Source organism: Monodelphis domestica, chromosome 5 (genome assembly GCF_027887165.1).
Source record: "Monodelphis domestica isolate mMonDom1 chromosome 5, mMonDom1.pri, whole genome shotgun sequence".
NCBI lineage: Eukaryota > Metazoa > Chordata > Mammalia > Didelphimorphia > Didelphidae > Monodelphis > Monodelphis domestica.
The window spans coordinates 126,737,780-126,763,841 of NC_077231.1; the positions used below are offsets into that span (position 1 = coordinate 126,737,780).

Sequence of the window (26,062 nt, forward strand, 5' to 3'; positions counted from 1 at the left end):
TTCAAAAGATTTGGAAAATGTTTTTGGCTACATATCATGGGATTTGCCTGGGCAGTTTTGTGGAGGCAGTCTGACCTACCAAAATACAATGAATTGCGTAAGGATTGTTATGGGAGGATCCTTTGAGAAATGAATAAATATTTCAGCTTAGTGGCTAGTTTCAATCTATTCATGAAGTTATACAGTAAATTATATGAAAAAACTTTTGGTTTTTAAGAAGTCATATGTATAGTATGTATAATACTTATATAAATCTAGATGTTTGCATTTTTTTCTTCTCCTTCAGACCTTACCTGGATTTCTGAAGTGCAAGTGAACCAGCCAGCAGTTTTAAGACGTGCAGAGCAAATCCAAACCCGAAGAACGATGAAAAAGGATTGGCAAGTAAGTGTGGATGAGGGTTCTACTTTTTTGTCTTAAAATACTTAGTCTCTTCCTTTAAGGCCACAATATTGAATTTTACTCAATATTTACTCTGAAGCTAAAAAATGTATATATATAAAATCATCCATGACTTACTAGTTAAGTGGAGGGTCCTGGAGGCTTTAGGAAAATCTGAATCAGTCTTCCCTTGAGGATTTCCCATCTTTGTTCTATGATGTTTGGTTGAGAGAAAATATGATTAGATTAGAGAAAGATAATGCATTTATACAAAATAAATATAATATCACTCTTGAGTAGCAAAGCTGCAAATGACTTTAAGACATCTTTATCATAAATTGTATATTTTCTGAACATATGCCTATTAGCTATTTTTTCAAACCCTTACCTTCTGTAACAGTTAAATTAGTTTCTCATAATAAAAATATTATATTTTATGAGGTTTAGTAAAGATTATTAGAAATCAAGGATACAAAATAATAAACCACATGCCTAGGGCTAATTAGCTCATTCACTGCTTACATACTACATGTTGCAATGTCTGAGTAGAGGAAGAGGGCTCTTGGGAGGCAGCGAGCCCATTAAATACTACTTGTGATCTTGCCCAGGTGGAGACTCAGGTGAGATTATAGGGAATTCTGGGAAGTACCAAGGACTTCTGGGGATTGAAGTCTGGGGTTCAAATCTCCATTTTTACACTTCCATCATACTGTGTATTGGCTCCAAGGCAGAAGAGCGGTAAGGGCTAGGCAGTGGGGATTAAGTGACTTGCCCAGGGTCACACAACTGGAAAATGTCTGAGGCCAGATTTGAACCTTGGACCTCCTGTCTCTAGGCCTGACTCTCAATCCACTGAGCCACCCAGCTGCTCCCTCTATTAGCTATTTTCTATTTTAATTATATAGCAACAAATTCTGAATCTGGTATGGCTACTGTTATGATTGTTAGGTATATGAATATACTTCTTTTGATCATCTTCATCTTATCTTAAAGTACTTAAGACCTTAATTAAATATAAGTGCTTATTTTACTTGCTCTTTTTCTATAAATATATCTTGTAATTCAAAGAACTCATTTTCATTGAAGAATGAATAAATAATGGATTGGTCAACCACTCCAGAGAATGCATATTTAATTTCATGAGATGCACACAATATTTGGTTCTTAAGAAAACTGTGATTGGATCTTCTGGGGGTAACATTTTATGCTTCAGTTGAATCATGTTCAGTTCAAAGTTTTTGAGGTGAAATTATTCCCCAGGAATCAGCCATAAAATTATGAGAGTTATTTTTAAAGTCAAAATCGAATCAACTGGAAAATCCATGGAACATCTATGTATACCCATTTATTTTTTACAGTTTTTCTATTTTAGGAGTCATGAAAAATTATATCAGTAAGGGACTTTAGAGGTCATCTAGCAAAACCTCATTTTACAGATGGGGAAATATGGAGGCTCAAAGAAGTTAAAAGACTTGCCGAATGTCATGGAGATAGTGATCAGTGGATTTTGAACATAGTTACCGCCACATCCAAATCCATTGCTTTTTCCACCGTACCCCATAGACCTGGAAACAAAGCATAACATTAAAACAAGATTGAAGAAACTCTTATATTTCCTATGATCTCATATTCTGGTATAGTGATGGGGATAGAGAAGTCAGATAGGGATAGTATAGGCACAGTGCCTGGCACATAGTAGTGTTATAAGGAAGAGATAATAAGAACAGTGGTATGGCTGGATCAAAGGGCAGGGAGTCTTTTAATGCCCTTTGGGCATAGTTCCAAATTTGGGCTTTTGACTTTTAATTAAACAATGTTTAAAGTTTAATTTTTAGTTGAACAATATTATACATCTGAATTGTTCCTTTAAAGTGAAGCCACAAGATCTCAGCATTTATAGTTGCTTATATGATTCTGTAATAATTTGATTGAAAGCATTTTTTTTAAAACATAGATTTTTCTTTTCTTTTTTCTTTAAAACAGGCTGCTTGGCTCCTGAAAGCTGTTACCTTTATTGACCTCACTACACTTTCAGGGGATGATACTTCTTCAAATGTTCAGAGGCTTTGTTACAAAGCCAAGTATCCAATCCGGGAAGATCTTTTGAAAGCTTTGGATATGCAGGATATAGGTAATGCCCTTAAAATAAGTATATAGTTTATAATGAGTAAACACGAGGCTCAGTTGACTTATGAAATAAAATCATCATGTAAGTTTCTTTTTAACAACCAGCACGATGCACTGAAAGAACATTGGCTTTGGAGTCAGATGCCTTAGATTCACATCTCATGTCTGAAACTTAAAACTTCTATGATCTTGGGCAAGTTGCTTAATCAGGACCCCATTTTTTCCTCTGTTAAATCAGAAATTTTTGAAATCAGACATTTCTGTCCCTGTTATTTGCCTGTCTTAATGTCTAGTAAAAAAAAAAATTCCAACATACACAGTTAACAATGCCTGTGTGTCACTGCTCTTGTTTCTTAGGTAAATTGTTAGAATGGCTCATCTAGAGAAATGTCATAGTTTTTTTCTTGTGGCATCCTCCACAATATGTTTTTGTTAGTTGTGAGATTTTTTCTGGTGAAGTACAATGTCAGAGGCAGTTTGGTACGGTGGAGAGAACCCCGAGAGTCGGGAATACGTGGATCCAAGTTTCTCCCTTTGACATATGCTAGCTCTGTGAACAACTTCTTAGTGTCCCAGGCAGGCAGCCCTCTTGAGATGATTGGAGTAGCTTGAGCACAAATCATGGCATCGAGTAGTTGTGAGTTTGAATCTTATCTGAAGCCCTTATTATCTGTGTGACTTTGAGGAAACCTTTTAATCTCCCTGGGCCCCAGTTGTAAAATGGAAAATGAGGGGACTGGACTAGATGACCTCTAAGATCCGTCCTAGCTCGAAATCTGTGAGCCTGTGAACAGTTGCTCCTCTGCATTGGCAGGAGTTGTTTCCTTAGTGGGTGTTAACTTAGAAATCAGAGGTCTAGGTCCCATTCCCCAAAAGCACAAGAGCATTTGTAGTGGAAGGGATTCCCTCCCAAATCCCAATTCACTTGATATAGTCATGGGATTTTTTTTGGAGATGATTTAAAAAAATACAACCAAACCTTTATCTTTTGTCTTATAATCAGTCCTTAGTATTGGTTCCATGTTAGAAGATCTAGTCTGGGCTGCTAGGTGGCACAGTGGATAGCGCTGGGCTTGGAGGCAGGAAGATTTTTTTCCCTGAGTTCAAATCTGACCTCAGCCACTATTAGCTGTGTGACTCTGGGTAAGTCACTTAACCCTGTTTGCCTCAGTTTCCTCATCTGTAAAATGAGTTGGAGAAGGAAATGGTGAACTACTGCCGTACCTCTGCCAAAAAAACCCAGAAAGGGATCATGAAGAGTCAGACACAACTGAAGTTGAGTCTTCCTGATGCCAAGCTCAGTGCCCTATTCACTCTACTATATAACTGCTTCTAAAAGGACAGATGAGCAGTTATCCAACTGCCCGTTTTAGAGATCAGAAAACAGGTATCTGTAGAAGGCAAATTGATCAAACTTGCTCAAGCATTTAGACCAGTTAGCGGTAGGTCCAGGACCAGAATCTCAGTCTCCTTTTTTCTGGTCTGCTTCTCTTTTCCACATTGCCTTTTGATTTTAGGGACAATTTCTCCCAAAGAGATTTTAGGTCACAAGGGAAATTTATATACTCCCGAATTCCTCTATTTCCTATTTTCATATGAGTTAAGGCATTACGTGACTCTAAATTAACAAGGCTGACTCTGCAGCCATATGAGAACCAGTTTTGTTGTTTTATAAAGGAAGAATAAAGCATTTAACTAAATGCCATATGCAGGTTAAGAGAAGAAGCTAGTTTTTACCCTCACGGAACTTGCATTCTAATGGGGGACAGAGAACGAATAAAAGAGAACAAATTATGGAGCCATGGTTTGGAAATGACCAAAAAATGAAGTTGAAAGCCCTGTATAAAGTATTTTTTCCTAAGAATAAGTTCACAATACACTTCTAAGTATAAAATACCAATGGGAAATATTTGCTCAGTTTAAATATGCTGGCTCTTTAAATGGTTTTGAGCCATATTTTTCCCATGGGTTATATGAAGGAATTTTTACAGGGTCCATAAAGTCAGAGAATCCCTTTAAATCAGAGACTCTTAACTTTTTTGTGTGTGTTTGTGTCACAGACCCATTCAGCAGTTTGGTGAAGTTCTTCTCAGATTTCTTCTCAGAGTAATATTTCCAAATGTACAAAATAAAACACAGGATTACAAAGGGAGCCAATTAAATTAATAAATAGTAATCAGATTATTACACAACAAGTTCATAGTCTCCAAGTTAAAATCCATGTTCTAAAAGAGCCTAGAATTTATGTGATCATATTATAGATTACAACACTAAGACTTAGTGAGATCATAAAATCAGAGAATTAGAGCTGGAGCGGATTTCAGAAGGAAGTAGCAGGGTTTCTTGGCTAGCCATGGTAGAATTGATGTTAGGGATAGATTTTCATTCCAACAGTACAAATGCTTTTTGGCTTCATATAGCCTTATCATGATGGGTAGCATTGGAAATTTTGAATTATGATGAGCCAAATATAATTTATGCCAATCTAGGACTTTTGAAAACTTATTTTGTCATAATGCTTTAATGATAACAATGTTACCTTATAGTTGTAAAGTTTGGGGGTGAAATGATATAAATAAAATATACATGATGCTTTAAGTGTATTTTTTGTTTAATGAAGACTGGGGGGGTTAGTGATTTAAATTTTCCAAGAGGGATTCATCATAGTGATGAATTTTTATTATGAATTCCTTTTCAATGGAAATTGTTGTTTCCAGTTTCAAATTCCTTCCAAGCTTCAGTTGGGGATCAACAAAGTGCCATGATGTCCAAACTTAAAGTATATTATTTTACATTTATTCCACTTACATTTCAATTTATTAGACTTGGCTCAACATTACAGCAGCCTGTCAAAATCTTTTTGAATGCTGACTCTGTCATTCAGCCTGCTCACTATGTCTGCCAACTTTCTGTCTTTTGCAGATTTGATAAGCAGACCATCTATGACTTTATCCCAGTGATTGATAAAAATGTTAATTGGAAGAGGGCCAGACATAGATCCCTGGGGGTGGAGGGAGAGGCACTCTACTGGAGACGTCATTCATAATTGACATCAAAACATTAATGGCTATTTTGGGGGTCTGGCCATTTATCCAATTCCAAATCAACCTAATTGTATTACCCTTCTTTAAGAATAGTATGTGAAATTTTAACAAATGCTTTGCTAAAATCCAAGTGAGTCCTATCCACATCATTCTCCTATTCTAAAAGATATGAACAAGGAGTTTTTGGATGAAGAAATACAAAGCTATATATAACTATATGAAAAAATACTCTAAATCATTATCGATTAGAGAAATGCCAATCAAAACAACTCTGAGATATTATCTCACACCTGTTAGATTGGCTAAAATAATAAAAGGGTAAAATGACAAATGTTAGGGGGGTTGTGGAAAAATGGGGATACACTATTGATGGAACTATGCGTTGATCCAGCATAATGCCCAAAGAGTTATAAAACTGTGTATACCTTTTGACTCACCAATACCACGATTAGGTTTATTTCTTGAGGTGACCAAGGAAAAAGGAAAAGAACCTATATATCCTAAAATATTTATAGCAGCTGTCTTTGTGCTTACAAAGAACTGAAAATTAAAGGAATTCCCATGTGATGGAATACTACTGTGCCATAAGAAATGATAAACAGGTTAATTTTCAAAAAACATGGAAAGAGCTACGTGAAGTTATAGAGTAAAATGAATAGAACCAAGAACACACTATATAGAGCCACAGAAATAGTGTTTGAAGAATGATTTGTGTTTGCTCACCTCCAGAGAAAGAAATAGAAACAAGCAAGATATAGTCTTACATATACATATTTTTTTTTTTGTCAAATGACGCCTTCTGTAATGGGGGAAGGGGTGGATTTAGAGACCCACCAGAGTATTTTAAGATAACAAATACACTAATTTAAATTTAAAAAGCCAAATAGTAGAGAAATGATGATTTATAAAAATTTTGCCAAACTAGTCCAGTTGTCCAAGAAATTTTGACCAAATAGTGATTTTCTTATCCCCCAAACCTAGATCTATGTTTTTGTCAAATACAACCATAATCTTTTACTGCTGTTTGTGTTATCTCTGTTTTGTTCCACTGTTCTATCTTCCTATTTCTTAGTCAATTATCAGGTAGCATTGATAATTACTGCTTTATAATACTGCTTAAAGTTAAAGAAATGAAAGGAATCAGAATAGGCAAAGAGGTAATAAAACTATTTTTTTTTATAGATGACATGATGGTATATGTGGAAATCCTAGAGATTTAACCAAAAAGATAGGTGAAACTATTAGTAATATTAGCAATGCAGCAGAATATAAAATAAAACCATATAAATCAGGAGCATTTTTATATATTACTGTCAGTCCTGCAAGAAGAGATAGAAAGAGATATCCCATATAAAAATAACCACAGATAAAATAAAATACCTGGAAGTATAGCTGCCAAAACAAACCCAGGAACTGCATGAACATAATTATGAATCACATTTTCCACAAATAAAGTCAGATCTAAATAATTGGAGAAATATTCATTGTTCATAGTTGGGCAAAGTCAATATAATTAAAATGACAATCCTACCTAATCTACTTATTCAATATCATCCCAATTAAAGTACCAAAAAATTATTTTATTGAATTAAAAAAACATTTATTTGGAAAAACAAAAGATAAAGAATATAAAAAAATTTAATGGGAAAAAAAACATAAAGGAAGAAGGTCTGCCAGATTTTAAATTGTATTATGAAGATTAATTTTTAAGTAAAGCCATTCAAGAAAAATAAGCTTAGACTGATCTTGATTATATCATTTTCTTCTTTCCCTCACTATTTCCTTTTTTTAATATACTTATTGTCCCAGTTATTGACAGAAATGGAATTCAAGCTCAGTGGACTATCGTTTTCAGAGTCTTTTAGCTCTTTAAAAAAAACTCAGGCTGTTTGCCTAATCGTGTGATATCTCCCATTTTCCATGATATTTTAGAAATCTATGACAGTCACTCAGAATCACACTCCCGTGAATATCCTGGGAAATGATTCATTTGATAACTGGTGACTTGAATTTGTTAATGGTAGCTAACCGGTGACCCTTAACTTGAATTCTTCAGAGACTGATAATTTGTGGTTTGCTACTTGTAGCATTAGCTGAAGAATATTGTTGAAAATGATGACCTTTGTTACTGCATGTGATAGACCGAACACTAGACATTATTTAATTTTTTAGTGCGAAGGCCTAGATTGAACTATGACGGGCGATTATAAATCTTCCTTAGCAAGTTCTTCAGTGTTACAGGGCTTGATATTTCTGTTTTCTGTTAAAATTATCCTGATTACATCTGGAGGACTTTATCATTTATAGCAAGGATCCTCAACTTTTTTTCTGACATGGATCCCTATAGTAGCCTGGTGAAGCCTATGGATTCCTACAATATATTTTTAAATATATAAGATAAAATATATGGGATTACAAAGGGAGCTAGGTAGAACAATGGATAGAATGCTGGATCTGAAGTTAGAGGGACTTGAGTTCAAATCCAGTCTTAGATACTCACAAGCTGTGTCACCCTTAGTAGATCACTTGAACACTGCCTCAGTTTCCCCACCTATAAAATGGGGATAATAACAGTTCTCTCAAAGGTTGTCTTTAGGATCCAAGATTTTTGTAAAGTTTACCCCAGTGCCTAGCACATATTAGTTTTCCTGGATAATTATATAAAAATAATATAAAAAATTTGAAGATAAAATTCTATGATTATATTATGTTGAAATGAGGGTATAATTTTTTCCCATCCTAGTTTATGTATGCAAGGCATCTGTGGGCCTTAGATTAAGAATCCTTGTTCTATGGGAAATCCTTCTTACACTTGGATACTTGGATTCAATATCTCAGTGATGGTGGAGCAAATAGTTTTGGCAAGCATACATCATTTTATGCTTCTCTGGATATTAATTACCAATAGGTCATTATACAAAGTTATTTCTATTATATATTTCAAGGGAGCCTTGTATGATTTTGCTTTTAGTGTATATGGGAAATCTGATGGTAAGAGAACCTCCAGAGGGGAATTTTGCTCTACCTAATCAAGTTTTCTTTAGCTTTTGGATAGTCTTGAGTCTGGGAGTTAAGAAGATCTGAATTCAAATTCAGCCATAGAGACTTATTGGATGTGTTATCCTAGACAAGTTATCTAATTTCTTTCTTTCTCAGTTTCCCTAACTGCAAAATGGGGATAATAATAGCACTTATCTCCCAGGGTAACTATGAGGATCAAATGAGATAATATTTGGGAAGTGCCTGGCTCTTAATATGCTAGTTTTCTCCCATCTTACTCATTTCAATCAGCTGCATGATTGTGGAAGTATGATCCGTAGAATATTGTTTGTGAGAGCCTTCCAGTTTGCAAGGAGGCCACCAGGGAAAAATAACTGATTTGTGCTCCAGGATCTATTGTAGAGGATAGAGAAATATTTGCTTTAAGGAACTTGATAAAAACCTCCAAATTAAATCAGCATATACTTTATTACTTGGTGATTTTAGTGCCCAGGTAGGTATAAAGAAGGATAGTGAAAAATATATCAGATAATATGATTCAGGAGCAAACAATGAAAAGATTGAAGTTTTATACATTCCTCAGAAATCTCATTCCTATACGGCATGAACACTTTCCTTGAGAAATAGCTTAGGAGGCTCTGGATATGGAAAGAACTGAATAGTATTATTAAAATGAAAAAAAAAATTGTTAGGCAGCAAGCATTTGTTAAGGACCTGTTGTGTGCCAGGCTCTGTGCTAAGAACTGAGGTTACAAAAGGCAAAAACAAACAAATAAAACAAAACAAAACCTAAAAAGAAAAGAACTGGTTTCAAGCATGAAAAACATTTCTAAAGAAATTTTCTGTGTGTAGTCAGACTACTAACTTATATTAGTTTGCTGGAAAACATCATTATCAAATGAGAAGAAATAATTAATATGGGATGATATAGAATACAACTGAGGCAACTCTATCCGGACCTATTTAGACGGGTTCATGATGCTGAAAAATAGAACATGTATATTAGAGCAGACTTTGACACAGTCTATTGCTGTCTCCTAAGAAAATGTAATCATTTTTTTCATACTCCAACAAAGAGAACAAATGACTCTAATAACTACCTCATTAAGTCAATACTTGATGCTCTCACCAAGTATAAACTTTTTGATCTTTCATGGACTCCATTCTGTCTTATGAAGCTATATTGTTGTGGAGTATGAATACATTTTAATTGAATATTTAATGTAAGAGAATATTATAGAATATATATGTAGAATAGAATATTAACTTAATAGAATAAAGTATAAAGAATAATATGAGTAGTAAAGCTTCATAAAATAGAATGGAGTCTAGGAAAAAGAGAAAAGTTTATGGAAAGCTTGATGAGACACTCATCTAAATGAAGTTATCTTGAAGGTGTATAAGGATAAAACTGGAGCAGGGATAAAGATAGGAAAGAAAAAGAAAAGATCTTTACAGATTTTTATAAAATTTTTTCTTTTTTTCTGACAGTGAAGTAACTTTGTTAGTACTCCAGCACCATAGACTATTATTACGTGCTATAAGAGAAAGTGGAAGCAGACAAGAAAATTTTTTTTCTTTAGAAATCAAAGATGGAAAAAGTTGGACCAGACCAAGAATAGACAAAGGGCATTTCCACTTATATTATTTTTAATTAAAAAAATTTTTATTTAGTCAATTTAGAACATTCCTTAGTTACAAGAATCATATTCTATTCCTCCCTCCCCTCCCTCCACCCTTCCTGTAGCCAATGTGCAATTCCATTGGGTATTATTACATGTGTCCTTGATCAGAACCTATTTCCATGTTGTTGATGTTTGCATTAGGTTGTTCATTTAGAGTCTACATCCCCAGCCATATCCCCTCGACCCATGTAATCAAGTAGTTGTTTTTCTTCTGTGTTTTTACTCCCACAGTTTTTCCTCTGAATGTGGATAGTGTTTTTTCTCCTAGATCTCTGCAGATTGTTCAGGGACATTGCATTGCCACTAATGGAGAAGTCCATTATATTCGATTGTACCACAGTGTATCTGTCTCTGTATACAATGTTCTCTTGGTTCTGCTCCTTTCACTCAGCATCAATTCCTGGAGGTCATTCCAGTTCCTGTGGAATTCCTCCACTTTATTATTCCTTTGAGCACAATAGTATTCCATCACCAACATATACCACAATTTGTTTAGCCATTCTCCAATTGAAGGGCATCCCCTCATTTTCCAGTTTTTTGCCACCACAAAGAGCGCAGCTATGAATATTCTTGTACATGTCTTTTTCCTTATTATCTCTTTGGGGTACAAACCCAGCAATGCTATGGCTGGATCAAAGGGCAGACAGTCTTTTAGCACCCTTTGGGCATAGTTCTAAATTGCCCTCCAGAATGGTTGGATCAGTTTAAAGGAAGCGAAAGTTCAGACCTCTGAAAACTCTTCCTTACCGATTAAAAAGCAAATGCTCCTAGGGTTCTGAAAACCAAACCTAACAACAGGACAGAGTCAAGGAACCCTCCTACTGGACTCAACTTAAAAGGTATGCCCCCAAAAACACAAGCAGTGAGGAAGCAGTTGGAGAAGAAGCTCAGAGCAGGCAGCCTAGTCTCAGCCCAGACACTCCATATTGCTGCCCCTGCCCTTTTCTGAGGTTTTGGCCTCAGGGCACATCTAGCTCTGCAAATTCAACCCCACTGGCCTTAATCTTATCAAGCCTTCAGAGGGCAAGGAAGCTCAATCTCCAACACCCCTCCCCAAAGACTGCTCTGAGTGCCTTGCTAAGCTTCAAGGGTGAAGGTTGACAGAAAAGCCCAAACCCACAGATCCAACACATAATGAGAGGAGCAAAAGTGCAGGCAACTACACAGGGGAAAGAAGGGGCAAATATGAGCAAACAACAGAAAAAGGAAAAAGAAATTACAATCAACAGCTTCTATCCAGGCAATGAAAAAAGAGCAAATGGAACAGAGGATCAAGGAACACAAAGCAAAAACACAGAAACTCCAGCGAATCAGACACAAGCTTTAGAAGAACTCAAAATACAATTCAAAACACAATTATGAGAGGCTGAAGACACCTGGGAAAAGAACTTTAAAAGCACGGTAAGTCATCTGGAAACAGAAAATAGTGTCTTGAAAGCCAAAATTAATCAGCTTGAAAATGAAGCAAAGTAGATGAAAGATGAGGCAAAGAAGATGAAAGATGGCCTCCAAAGAAAATCAGACCGGAAGGAGAAGGATGACCAAAAATCCAAGGATGGAATTCAGTCTTTGAAAACCAGAATAGAACAATTAGAAGCAAGAGACTTCACAAGATAGCAGGAAGCTATAAAACAAAATCAAAAGAATGAAAAAAATGAGGAAAATATGAAACACCTCATTCACAAAACAGAAGGTTTAGAAAATCATTCCAAGAGAGACAACTTAAGAATCATTGGTCTACCAGAAGACCATGACAAAAGAAAAAGCCTGGACATCATCCTACAGGAAATTACCCAAGAAAACTGCCCAAACATTCTAGAGCAAGAGGAAAAAGTGGAGATTGAAAGAATCCACAGATCACCTCCTGTACTTAATCCCCAACTGACAATACCCAAGAATGTTATAGCCAAATTCAAGAACTATCAGACCAAGGAAAAGATATTACAAGATGCTAAGAAGAAGTCATTCAGATACCATGGAACTACAGTGAGGATAACACAGGATCTGGCTGCATCTACACTGAAGGACCAAAAGGCATGGATTATGATATTCCGGAAGGCGAGGGAACTAAGTCTACAACCAGGAATCAACTATGCAGCAACTGACTATATTCTTACAGGGGAAAGTATGGTCATTTAATAAAATAGAAGAATTCCAAGCATTTGTAAAGAAAAGACAACACCTGAACAGAAAATTTAATGCCCAAACACAGAACCCAAGAGAATGATCTAATTAAGAAAGGGGGGAGGGGGAGAGAAAAACAAAATGAAACAAAACAAAAACTTTTTTAAAGAGACTCAATAAGTTAAAATGATATGTATCCCTATAAGAAAGGAAGGCATTGGTAACTCTTAAAAATTGTTATTATCACCTGGGTAGCTAAAAGAATTATACTTAGAGGGAACAGTGACAAACTTTATAGGATGAAATGCCAAGACATATATATATATATACACACACACACACAACTAGAGTTTTTTTAAAAAAGAGGTTAATACTAACAGAAATGGGAAAAGAAACAAAATGGGATAAATTTATGTATCACAAAGAAGTTCATGGCGGGGGGGGGGGACATAAATACACTGGAAGGGTAAAGAGGTTGGAAATAGGAAATATCCATCCAGTTTGCACTTCTTGATGGATAACAGGGATGATATCATTTTGAGGGTGATGAAGTATAATTTTGAAAGAAAGAATGGAGTGTGCTCAGACTCCATTGAAATGACTGGTCAAGGGGAGCCACTACTGGAGCAACCGTATCCCCCACACTCTCCAAATTCCTTGGACCATCCAGACTCCATGGGGTGGCCAGGTAGGACGAGACTTCAGTGGATTAGGTGCTCTAACTTCCCTTCCCTTGTTCTCCAAGCTACTTAGCCACACAGACTTCATCCAGGGGAATTGTGTAGAAAGAATTACATAGCTCTCTTGATCAACTGGATTAGTTGATAGTTATCAAATACTACCAATATGGTAAAATAAAGTACCATTAGGCCATACCATCTTCTCTGCCACTGCATTCCAATGTACTGTAGGTCTTACCATCTGCCTCTGTTTGGAGGCATTGCCATGTTGTTTTCCAATGGTCCTAAGAAATCTTGGACCTTGCCATCAGAGAGAATCATCTCACATAACAAAGAATTTGTTTTAAAGAAAAAGATTATATATACAATCAATAAATCAAAAACCAAAAAAATAAAATGTATGTAATTTTCCATATATGGGTCTCTTACTTCTTTTAGGGAATATACCATATTCCCATGACATATGTCATATGTCATATGGTCTTGAGGACCATACTTGTTCTTTGTAATTTTGTGACATTGATTTTTGATTGTTTTGTGATTATTCTTTTCATTTGCATTGTTGTAGTCATTGTGTATATTTTTTCTTACTTCTGTTTACTTTACTTTGCATCAGTTTTTGTAAGTCTTTCCATGCTTCTTCATAATGTTCTGCAATTGATTGTGTGATGGATGTGGAATCAGAAAGATCTGAATTCAAATGTGGTCTCAGACACTTACTAGCCATATGACCCTGGCAAATCATTTAGTTTCTTCTTATTTTTATCATGTATAAAAGGGATAATAATAGCATCCATCTTTCTGGGTTGTTGTGAGAGTCAAATGAGATAATATTTATAAATATTTATAAAGTGATTTTCAAACCTTAAAGTACCACATAAATGATATTATTGTTGTTAATAACAATTTCTTACAACATAAAAATATTCCAAATCATTTGCTACAATTTGTTTAATAATTTCACAGTTTAGAGATGCCTTATTTTGTTTGGAGTTTTTTGCTTTCATAAAGAGTGCTGGTATTGATATTTTGGTGTACTTGTGAACTTTATTTTTAATCAATGGCATCCTTGGATATATATACTTAGGAATGAAATCTTTGGATTAGAAGGTATGCATATTTTGGTCATGTTATTTGCGTAATTTGAAATTATTTTCTAAAGTGGTTTTAATGGTTCACAGTTCCACCCAAAAAATACACCAGAGAGCCTATTTTTCTGTTATCTTTGCCAAATTGTTCATGGAAAGTAAAACCTCAGGATTGTTTTGATTTGCTATTAATCATTTGCAGCATTCTTATGTTAATGAATTATAATTTTGCCTTTGAGAATTATTCGTCTTATTTAATCATGTATCTTGTGAGAAATTGATTTTGATTTTAAACATACATATCTATGTATATATGTATTATATATATGCATTTATATGTGTATGCACATATGTATCTCAGCTGGAACTGACTTGCAAGAATACAATTATTAAATTTTTAGGTGAATATTTACACTTTGGAAAATAAAGAATGTTGCGAATCTAGTTTTGGTTTATTGTTTTGCTAATTTTCTAGCCTTAAGGAGTGATAGAGAACTGTGTCAAATAGTCAGGAAAGTTTCCTTCCTTGCTTCGCTCCTCTATGTATTAGATATCTTCCAGTATATCCTTACATGTAATATTTGTTCTCTAGGGTCTTCCAAATGTTCATAAGGGTTGCTTCACAATTACATATTAGAGTTTTAAAATTATGATAGGATGGAATTCATCCAGATCCGATGACTTGAAATCATAGAGGCCCACTAGTCTTGCTGATTCTTTTCATTCCTTTATTATTTTTCATTATTCAATTAATTTCATTTCATTATTCAATAATATTTGTTATTTCATTATTTTTAAAACCGTACTTTTTGTCTTCGAATCAATACCAAGTATTGGTTCCATGGCAGAAGAGTGGTAAGGTCTAGTCAACTAGGAGTAAATGATTTGCCCGGAGTCATAAAGGTAGAGAGTATGAGGCAATATTTGAACTGAGGATCTCTCATCTCTATTCATCATCCACTGAGCCACCTAACTGCTCCTTCATTTAGTTCTGGAAGATCTCTGAAAATGATTTCTGTTAAAACCCTCTTATTCTAAATGTGTTTCTTCTTAAAAAAATAAAACAGAAGCCAAAAATGTTAGAATATTTCAGCCTTCTCATTGTAATCACTCATCACCCTTCTCTCTATTGAGCAGTGGTCCTTTCCCTTCTTTGATCCTTGTCTTGTCTTTATCCTAGTTTCAAATAAAAAGCAAATCAAGAAACAAAGCACGCTTTTTTGCTCTCCTTAGCATAAAAGCTCAGCTTCTTGTAGAGTTAGTATATCAGGCACAATTTTTTTTTTTAAGTTTTTAAAATTTTCCATTTGAATTAATATATTTAGTCAATTTAGAACATTATTCCTTGGTTACAATAATCACATTATTTCCCTCCCTCCCCTTCACCCACCTTTTCCACAGCCCACACGCAATTTCATTGGGTATTACTTGTGTCCTTGATCAGAACCTATTTCCATGTTGTTGATGTTTGTACTAGGATGTTCATTTAAGATTCTACATCCCCAGCCATATCCCCTTGACCCATGTATTCAAGCAGTTGTTTTTCTTTGGTGTTTCTGCTCCCACAGTGTTTCCTCTGAATGTGGAGAGTGGTTTTCTTGTAGATCCCTCCAAGTTGTTCAGGATCACTGCATTGCCACTAATGGAGAAGTCCATTATGTTGTCTTGTACCACAGTGTATCAGTCTCTGTGTACAATGTTTTCCTGGTTCTGCTCCTTTCGCTCTGTATCACTTCCTGGAGGTTGTTCCAGTCTCCATGGAATTCCTCTAGTTTATTATTCCTTTTAGCACAATAGTATCCCATCACCAACATATACCACAATTTGTTCAGCCATTCCCCAATTGAAGGGCACCCCCTCATTTTCCAGTTTTTTGCCACCACAAAGAGCGCAGCTATGAATATTCTTGTACAGGTCTTTTTCCTTATTATCTCTTTGGGGTACAAACCCAGCAATGCTATGGCTGGATCAAAGGGCAGTCTTTTATCGCCCTTTGGGCATAGCTCCAATTGCCCTCCAGAATGGTTGGATCAATTCACAGCTCCACCAGCAATGCATTAATGTCCCAATTTTGCCACATCCCCTCCAGCATTCATTATTTCCCTTTGCTGTCATGTTAGCCAATCTGCTAGGTGTGAGGTGATACCTCAGAGTTGTTTTGATTTGCATCTCTCTGATTATAAGAGATTTAGAACACTTTTTCATGTGCATCTTAATAGTTTTGATTTCTTTGTCTGAAAATTGCGTATTCATGTCCCTTGCCCATTTATCAATTGTGGAATGGCTTGATTTTTTTGTACAATTGGTTTAGCTCTTTATAAATTTGAGTATATCTGGCATAATTCTTAAGTGACCAAGCATTTTTAAAAATATTCTTCTTCAGTTACTTTTCCTTGTTTAAATCCATCCTTATCTTAAAATTTTTTTTAATCCATGCTTTTCTGTATTTGCTGAATAATTCCCCTTGTATCTACATTGGTTTCTAAGTGGTTCCATTTTCTCCTTACCAGTATCATTTTTGTCTTTTCATAACTTTGTTCTTGAACACTTTCCATCTCTCTTGGACCTATTTCCTTGATGAAGGGTAAGATGGAATGATCACTTGCTTCTGAGGTTCCTTTCACATGTATTTTAGCAACTGGTGTTAGAATCAAGTACAGAATGATAGTTTAAGTCATTTCTGCCTTGAACTTCATTCAGGTATTTTCATTCAGGAAATTCATCAGGTCACAGATTTATGATTATGACCATGTCTGATTTTGCCAGAGAAAACATGTCAATATACACTTGAGAGCCAGATTCTAATTTTAAGCATGATAGTAGTAATCATTTAAAATAGCAATATTTTAAATACAATTTTAAAAATTATATTCATATAGTTGACAAAATTTACTTTTTTTAACTCCATGAGGCAGGGGTTATTATACCCACCTAATGATGAGAAAACATGTCCATGGAGGTGCCTCTTTGTTATTACAGTTATCATACTTCCCTTTCAGGTATGGAACCAGTTCCTCAAATTCCTCATATATTTTCTTTTTTTTCCTCCATTTGGTCCTTAGTGTATCCCCTATAATAATAAATATAACTCCTAATTCTATCCATTTCAATCCTAACTCAAATGTTTTCCACTCAGTTTTTCTCCTTTTGGTTCCTGGATTTGCTCACATGCCAATATATATATTCCGAGACTATATTTGTACTTAAAGAAATTCTGAAAGGAGAGGCATTAAATTTGATGTAGAATGTATAGAATGCAATTTACAAATCTTGACTTTTCCTTTTCAGGCATCACCACAGCAGCTGTTTGTGTTTATCCGGCTCGTGTGTGTGATGCTGTAAAGGCACTTAAAGATGTGGGCTGTAAAATTCCAGTGGCTTCAGGTATGATTTTTAAAAACTACATATAGATATGTATATATATGTATAGGCCCTCTGATGCACAAATATGAGCTATATGAAGCATCTATATAACTATGGTGTGAGGCATCATAGAGTAGTGGGTAGAAGTTTGGCTTTAAAATGAGGAATAGTCGAGTTTAAGTTCTTCCTCTGACGCATATAATCGGGTATGTGAACATAGGAAAAATCACTTAAAGCCTCAAAGCTATGGGCTCTAGTATTAAAAGTTACCGCTGAGATAATAATCTATATCAATAGAAGGAGGTTGCACATTTGGAGTTCCTACATTGATGGAACCAGCAGTCTGTGTCGTTCCCCCAACCCTCAAATCTAAACTATGGCAACTGTTATTTGCCTGATATGTTCAAATCGGACCTTGGTACAGTGAGATATTTATTGAGGGCTGTATTCTTAAATGGCATTGTTTCATACAAAATTGAAAAAATCTGGACTTAGGAGTATCAGCTTAATGTGTACCCACAAAGGAAGTCCAAGTTGTTGTCAAGTTCGAATTCTATATGATGTTAGATCATGATGAGCCAAGTATCAAGTTCTTCTCTAAAGTTATCAAAACATGAGTAATTTACAGTATTTATGTAGTGCAGCCTTTCCTTCAAGTGATCCCAAGGCACCCTGCAACTAAGCCCCCATTTCTCTTTTTTGTTACATACCCTTATGGAGCTGAAGTTCTTCGGAGCCTGATTAAGAGCTCTTCATTCCCCCCAACTTTCTCAGAATCTAGTGCAAGGTGAGAAATAAGCTACCTATTTAGAAATTCTTTCCTTTCTTCATGGATAAAGCATGTTTTGCTCTAAGGAAGCAAACCAAAGTTATTTAGTGCTTTGATGAAAACACCATGAATTAGCTTTGAAAGTAGTGGAAATAACAGGAGGACTAAAAATGCTCAGGAGAGACCCCAGGCCCCCTCCTCATCCCTTTCCCCCACCAACTGGTTTGTATTTTTACATGTTCTTTGCTTTTTGGCATCACACCTTTTTAATGTATACATTGGAAGTACTTTGTATCTTCCAACATATCTGCATTTATTCACATATTCCCCTTTTTTATTTCCTATTCCCTCCACAATTTTGAGTCAATATGTGATCATTTTTTTCTTTCCTGCATAATTTCTTCCTCCTCTGCATCTCGTATTTGCTTGGCAGGCTGCTGTGGTTATTAGCAGCAGCAATGGAACAGAATTTCCTAAAGTTCATAAGAACAAGTTGAAGAGATGTGAGGCAGGAAACATAGTCATATGAATTTGGTCAACTTGACCCAGGATGAGGCTGGATTGCCGTAATTACTTAAAAAGAAAAGATGAATAACATATTTTTGTCATAGAAAATATTTTTTTCCTTACTACTCTTTGGTTAGGACCACACCTATGCATTATAATATAATTTTAGGTTTTTCTTGGGAAGTTTACAATCAGTAAAATGCCTAATGATTTTTTTTCTTTTTATATTTACTTTAAGAATTACATGAATATGAAATTTTGAAGAATTATATGTCTCCTTTGGATGATGACCTATCCATGTTATAGCAACATACTGGTTTTCCACTGCCAATTTTATAGTTGTAAAATTTGTTTGTGGAGAGATTGATATGTTAACTTTCTTGTTTATCTTTTCCCCCTTTAATAGTGGCCACTGGCTTTCCAGCTGGGCAGACTCATTTGAAAACTCGATTGGAAGAGATCAGATTGGCTGTTGAAGATGGTGCTAAAGAAATTGATGTAGTAATTAATAGATCTTTGGTGCTCACAGGTCAATGGGAAGGTAAGTATTTGTGCCTGCCTAAGTTGAGAGTCACAAATTTGCCTCCTTGTCTTAAGTGAGGTTTCTAATGAGAGGCAATATGGTATCATGGAAAAAAAGAAAGGACTAGTAATGGGAATTTCTAGATATTATCCTTGTTTTTGCCACTCACACAGTATGAATTTCTAGACTCTTAGTTTTCTCATCATTAGGTGGGTATAATAACCCCTGCCTCATGGAGTTAAAAAATTAAATTTTGTCAAGTATATGAATATATTTTTTTAAATTGTATTTAAGATATTGCTAGTTTAAATGATTACTACTATCATGCTTAAAATTAGAATCTGGCTCTCAAGTATTACTTTAGAGTGTTGTATTTTAAAAAAATCTATTTTTATAAGACAATAATTTCTAAATCCTGCTGTCCCAAAAGTCTTATTGCAGTTTTAAGCTTTAATAGTTTAATTTAAGACTGTACTACAGCTTTTGACACCTGGATATCTCTCCCTTCCCTACCTAAAGAACCATTTCTTATAAATAAAGAATAAAAATTATTAAAAATTTATTTATTATTAAAATTATTAAAAAGAAAAAAGAGTGAATAATACCAACCAATATGTCAACTGAGTCCAAATAACTACTTGTTGGCCAACTGATTGATTGACTATGCAATATTTCACTTAGAGGTCCTCATCTATACAAAGATGGTAAAGAAATGTAATTTTTTTCAATTTTTCCAGTTGGCCTTCTTGGTATTATAATTACACGGTCATTTTGTTTCTATTTATTTTACTCTGCAACATATGTACTCCCAGGTTTCTCTGAACTCTTCTTGTTCATTGTTTCTTTCATGTTTTGTTTGTCTGTATCCTTAATCAGTGAAAATCTCTTTTGTTTGACATTCTTGTTTCTAAAAAAGATATTCTATAAATATTTAGTTGTACATTTTACCTTTTTCAGGCCTTTTTGAGTTAATGACTAAGAATGGGATCTGTAGGTCATAGGGTTTGAGATATTTTAGGCAATTTTGTATTTCCTTTCTTAGTCACTTTGGAATTGGTTAGACCAATTCATAACTGCATAACAGTATATTATTGTCCTTGTCTTTCTGCAGTAATGTTGATTATACTATCTTTTGTCACATTTGCCTATAATCTTAGCATGAGGTGAAAGCATGTAGTTATTTGATTTGCATTTCTTTTATTAATAGTGATTTGTTTTTTTAATTTGTTAATTAAATTTTATTTCTTCCTCAATTATTTATAGAAGTTTCCAACATTTAAATAAGAATTTTGAGTTTTGAATTCTCTCGCTCCCATCCTCCCTTGCCTACCTCCCCTCTGAGATGGTGAGCAATCTCAAATGGATTTTACATGTACAATCACATAAAACATTTTCCCACAGAAATCCTTTTGTGGAAGGAAACTTGAACAAAACAAAAAAAATTAAAAAGTAAAAAAAGTTTGCTTTGATCTGGATTTAAATTTGTCAGTTCTTTCTCTGGAGGCAGATCTAGCATTAAAAAAAATGAATCCTTTGGGATTATTTTGTATTATTGAATTGCTTTGAATAACTAAATTATTTACAGTTGTTCATCATACAGTATTTCTGTCACTGTGTATAATGTTCTCCTGGTTCTGCTTATTTCACTCAGCTTCAGTTTGTTTAAGTCTTCAGATTTTTCTGAGTTTTCCCTGCTCTTTATTTCTTACAGCACAATAATATTCCCTTATAATCATTTACTATACTTTATTCAGTTATTCCCCAGTTGATGGGTTGCCCTCACTTTCCAATTCTTTGTTCCCACACAAAGAGCTGCTTTAACTATTTTTGTACAGATAGGTCCCTCCCCCCACCTTTTTTTCATCTCTTTGTGATTCAAACTTAGCTGGGTCAAAAGGAATGTGCAGTTTTATAGTGCCCTTTGGGCAAATTGGTCTTCAGAAGGGTTGAGTCAGTTCACAATTCTCCCAAAAGTGCATTAGTATCTCAATTTTCCCAAGTCCAGTTTTGTCATTTTCCCTTTCTGCCATAATAGCCAATCTGTGGAATGTTACTTCAGAGTTGTTTTAATTTGCATTTCTCTTTTTAGTAGTGATTTAGAGCATTTTTTTTGGTATGACCATAGAGTGCTTTAAGTACTTTATCTGAGAACTGCCTGTTCATATCCTTTGACCATTTACCAATTGGGGAATGACTAGTATTGTTATACATTTGACTTCTTTCTTTACACATTTGAAAACTGAGGTCTTTATTAGAGACTTGCAAAACATTTTTGTACCATTATGATTAATGTATATTATTCTACATCCCATTTCCCTCAGTTTAGTTTCTGAGTATCACATCCTCCAATTTGCCCTCTTTTTTTTTTTAAATCAGTTCCATTCTCCTCCTCTTATCCCCTTTCCTTCCTACTTTCCTATAAGGTTAGATAGATTTTTATACTCCGCTGATTCTGTATGTTCTACCCTCATTGAGCCAATTCTGATGAGAGTAAGGTTCACGTCCTCCCTTCCCTGTCTCCCCCATCTTTCCCTCCATTGTAAAAACTCTTTCATGTCTCTTTTATGTGCAAGAATTGACCTCATTCTATTTTTCCCTTCTCCCTTTCCCAATGCAGTTTTTTTTTAACCTTTAACTTCTGTCTTAGAATTAATACTGTGTATTGGTTCCAAGGCAGAAGAGTGGTGAGAAATAGGCAATGGGGGTTAAGTGACTTGTACAAAAATCACACAGCTAGGAAGTATCTAATGCCAGATTTGAACACCAAATCGCTCACCTCTAGACTTGGCTCTCTATCCATTAAGCCACCTAGTTGCCCTGATATTCCTCTTTCTTATGCCTTAATATTATTTTCAGATATGATCCCATCCTATTTAACTCACACCCTTGCCCTCTGTCTATGTATATTGCTCTCTTACTAATAAGAAAATTCTTAGGAGTTATAAAAATCACCTTTCCTTGTAGGCATATACAACTTTATTGAATTTTTAAAATTTCTCTTTCCTGTTTATCTTTCCAAGCTTCTCTTGAGTCTTATATTTAAGAGTCAAATTTTCCATTTATCTCCAGGCTTTTCATCAGCAATGTGTCTCTATTTAATTGAAAACTCATTTTCTACCTTGAAAGATAATGCTCACGTCTGCTGAATAAGTGGTTCTCGACTGAAGTCCTAACCCCCTTTACCCTCTGGAATATCATATTCCAGGCTCTCTGTTCCTTTAGTGATAGAAGTTGCTAAACCTTGAATCATCCTGTCTGTGGCTCTATAATATCTGAATTTATTTCTTTTTTTCTGCTTGTAATATTTTCTCCTTAACTTGATGTTCTTAAATTTGGCCATACTATTCCTGGGAGTTTTCCTTTTGGGATCTCCTTCAGGAGGTGATAGGTGGATTCTTTTAATTTCGATTTTACCCTCTAGTTCTAGAATGTCAGGGCAATTTTCCTTGACAATTTCTTTAAAGATGATGTCTAAGCTCTTTTTCTTGATCATGGCTTTGAGGTAGTCCAATAATTCTTAGATTATCTCACCTGGATTTATTTTTCACATCAGTTGATCTTCCAATGAGATATTTCACATTTTCTTTTATTTTTTCATCCTTGTGACTTTTTTTGGTTGATTCTTGATGTCTCATGGAGCCATTAATTTCCACTTTTCAAATTCTAATTTTTAAGGCATGATTTTCTTGAATAAGTTTTCCTACTTTCTTTTCTATTTGTCTAGTTCTTCTTCTTTTTTTTTTTTTATAAAAACCCTTACCTTCCGTCTTGGAGTCAATACTGTGTATTGGCTCCAGGGCAGAAGAGTGGTAAGGGCTAGGCAATGGGGGTCAAGTGACTTGCCCAGGGTCACACAGCTGGGAAGTGTCTGAGGCCAGATTTGAACCTAGGACCTCCCGTTCTAGTTCTTCTTTTTAAAAAGCCCTTTTCCTCAGTAAATTTTTGTATTTCTTTTTCCCATATGACCAATTCTGACTTTTAGAGAGTTCTCTTCCTTGGATTTTGTGCCTCTTTTACCAGTTGGCCTATTTTGCTTTTGAAGGTATTAATTTCTTTAGTATTTATTATGTTTCCTTTACCAAGCTATTAACTATTTTTTCATGATTTCCCTGCATCATCTTCATTTATCTTCCCAATTTTTCTTCTTCTCTTATTTGATTTTTGAGCTTCCCTATTAATTCCATCAATTAATTTGGGCAATTCCTTTTGTTTTCTTTGGAGGCTTTGAATGCAGCAGTATCAACTTAGTTGTCTTCCTCTAAATTTGTGTTTTGGTCTTTTCTGTCACCAAAATAATTTCTTTTTTTTTTTTTAATCTTTAGGTGAAAGCATTTTGAGGATCAAGAAATATATACATGCTGAAAATCCCTGAAGGATTGGAGGCATCATGGTATAATAGGGAAAACATTTGAGATTTAAAATTATAGAGATTATTTCTCTCTCTCTCTCTCTCTGTCTCTGTCTCTGTCTGTATGTCCTTCTGTCCATCTGTCTGTCTCTATCTATCTATCTATCTATCTATCTATCTATCTATCCATCCATCCATCCATCCATCCATCTATCTTTCTATTTATCTGTCTATCTTCCTATCTATATCTGAGGGATATTGCATTATAGTTGAAAAAACACTAGAGAATAGAGAAGGCATGGTTAAGTGTACAGTATTTGAATAGGAGAATATCAGTAACAATTATCTAAGTATAGGGCTGAGGACAAAGCAAATGGATATTAGTTAGGAAAGAGAATAATAAAAAATGCTGGTCATATTAAAAGGTTGTAAGGGTATTGTTAGGGTATACTTAGAAACTATAAACTTCTCCAGGAAGAGAAAGGGAGGTATAGAAGAAATAAAAGTACCAGAAATTGAATAAACTCAAGAAATGTATGATAAAGAAGGCAAATTTGAGATAATACAACTAATCACTGGATATATAAAGTAACTTAAAACAGGAAAAATTGATCAATAAAAAAACATATGAATCTGACAATTATAACCCTTAAATGTGAATGAGTTAAATTTTCTAATAAAAAGACAGATGATGTCAGAATGGATCAGAAAGAAAATCAAAAACTTTGCTATATGTTAGAAATCTTTTTTAAAAAATAGGCACAGAGTGAGGAATTTTAACAAAATTTAGTATATACTTGGCATTTTAAAAAGGCAAAATTTGTGATTATGACATCAGGCAAGGGAAAAAAAATAAAAATTCGTATTGTCAAAAGAGATAAAGAAGCTAAATTATGCTTTAAAGTACCAGGGGAAATGAAATAGTGTTATTGTTAAATGTGTGCTCTGAATGACACAGCACTTACATTTGTAAGGAGAAAACTAACTGAATTTCAAAAGAAAAAGAAAAGCACAACCCAATGATTATAGGAGACCTTAATGTTCTTTCAAAGCTGGACAAGCCTATTTGAAAAATAAACAAAAAAGGAAATATAGAATAGAATGAACTAAAAAGTTAGATTTGAAGGATTCATGGCAGCTTCTGAATGAGAACACTAAAAAAAATACACATTTCTCAGCACCCTGTGTTGCCTTTATAAAAATGGAACAAATAATCCATGCATATAAAATGGTAAAATATTAATATATTTTATAGACTATAATACAGTTAATCATAGTAATTAATATAGGGAACAAAAAAAAAGATTCATAACTAGAGAATAAGTAACAACCACCTGAATAATAGAATCAAAGAACAAATCTTAGAAACAATAATTATATAAAAGAGAGTGATTACAATGAAATAACTTACAAATTTTTTTTTGTGATAGAACTAAAGCAGTCCTTAGAAGATAATTTTCTCTGAAAATCTATGTTGACAAAGCATTTAAAAAAGTGGATTAAAGAACTGAGCCTACATTTAAAAAAAATCATTAAGTTAAGCATACCATCATCACAAGAGTGAAAATTTCAAAGAATAGGAGAAAAAGATAAAATAGAGAAAAAGACTACAGAAATGATAAAAATAAAAACTGTTTTGTAAAAGGATTAAAGCAATTGATAAACCTTTAGCTAACCTGATTTTTTAAAGGAGAAAAACAAATTGCTGAATTTAAAAAACCATTACATAAATTCACAGTGAACAGAGAGGAAGTAGAAATAATTTCCATAAACTACTATAGTTATTTGGCAAGCAAAACTGGCATAAAAGAAAATTTGGATGGTTATATATGGAGAGATATAAAACACCTAAACAAAACAAGAAATAGTAGTAAATAATTCCATCTCAGAAAATGAATTTGAATAAACCATAAATAAACTATCAAGAAGAGGGAGAGTGGGGGAATTCTTGATCTAGACAGATTTACAAATGAATTATATGAAATGTTTAAAAAGTAATGAGTACCTATGACATTCTGAATAATTGATAAAGAAATCACTCTATCAAATTCTTTAATGAGACAGATGTGGTCTCCTAAACCAGAGAAGAATAAAGCAGAGAATGAGAACTTTAGGTGAATTTTTCTAATGAATAAATGATGCAACAATTTTACATAAAAACTACTTAAAAGACTCCAGAAGTATATAATACAATCATTCACTATGACTGAGTTTTACCAGCAATGCAAATGGTTCAGGGTTAGAAAAACAGTAAAATTAATCAGAGTAAAACCACAATTATATGAATACATGCAGATATCCTCAAAGCATAGCACTCAAAATTTATCCTGGAAAAAACAATAACAAAGGAATGAAAAAGCTCTTTTTACTATGAAAAAAGATATCTTGAAAATATAAAAATAAACGTTATTTGAGAAGGCAAA

At 34.3% G+C, this 26,062-nt stretch overlaps 1 protein-coding gene across 2 annotated transcripts in view; it reads left to right on the top strand.

The window, feature by feature from the left end:
• The window catches only part of DERA (deoxyribose-phosphate aldolase), a 187,681-nt gene that overhangs the window by 31,527 nt on the left and 130,092 nt on the right, over positions 1 to 26,062 (top strand). For both annotated transcript variants that reach the window (XM_056799299.1, XM_007503600.3), the window contains exons 2-5: positions 287 to 384; positions 2,365 to 2,512; positions 17,418 to 17,513; positions 19,175 to 19,309. In XM_056799299.1, the coding sequence (XP_056655277.1) occupies positions 287 to 384; positions 2,365 to 2,512; positions 17,418 to 17,513; positions 19,175 to 19,309 (477 nt within the window). The remainder of the gene's footprint in view (positions 1 to 286; positions 385 to 2,364; positions 2,513 to 17,417; positions 17,514 to 19,174; positions 19,310 to 26,062) is intronic.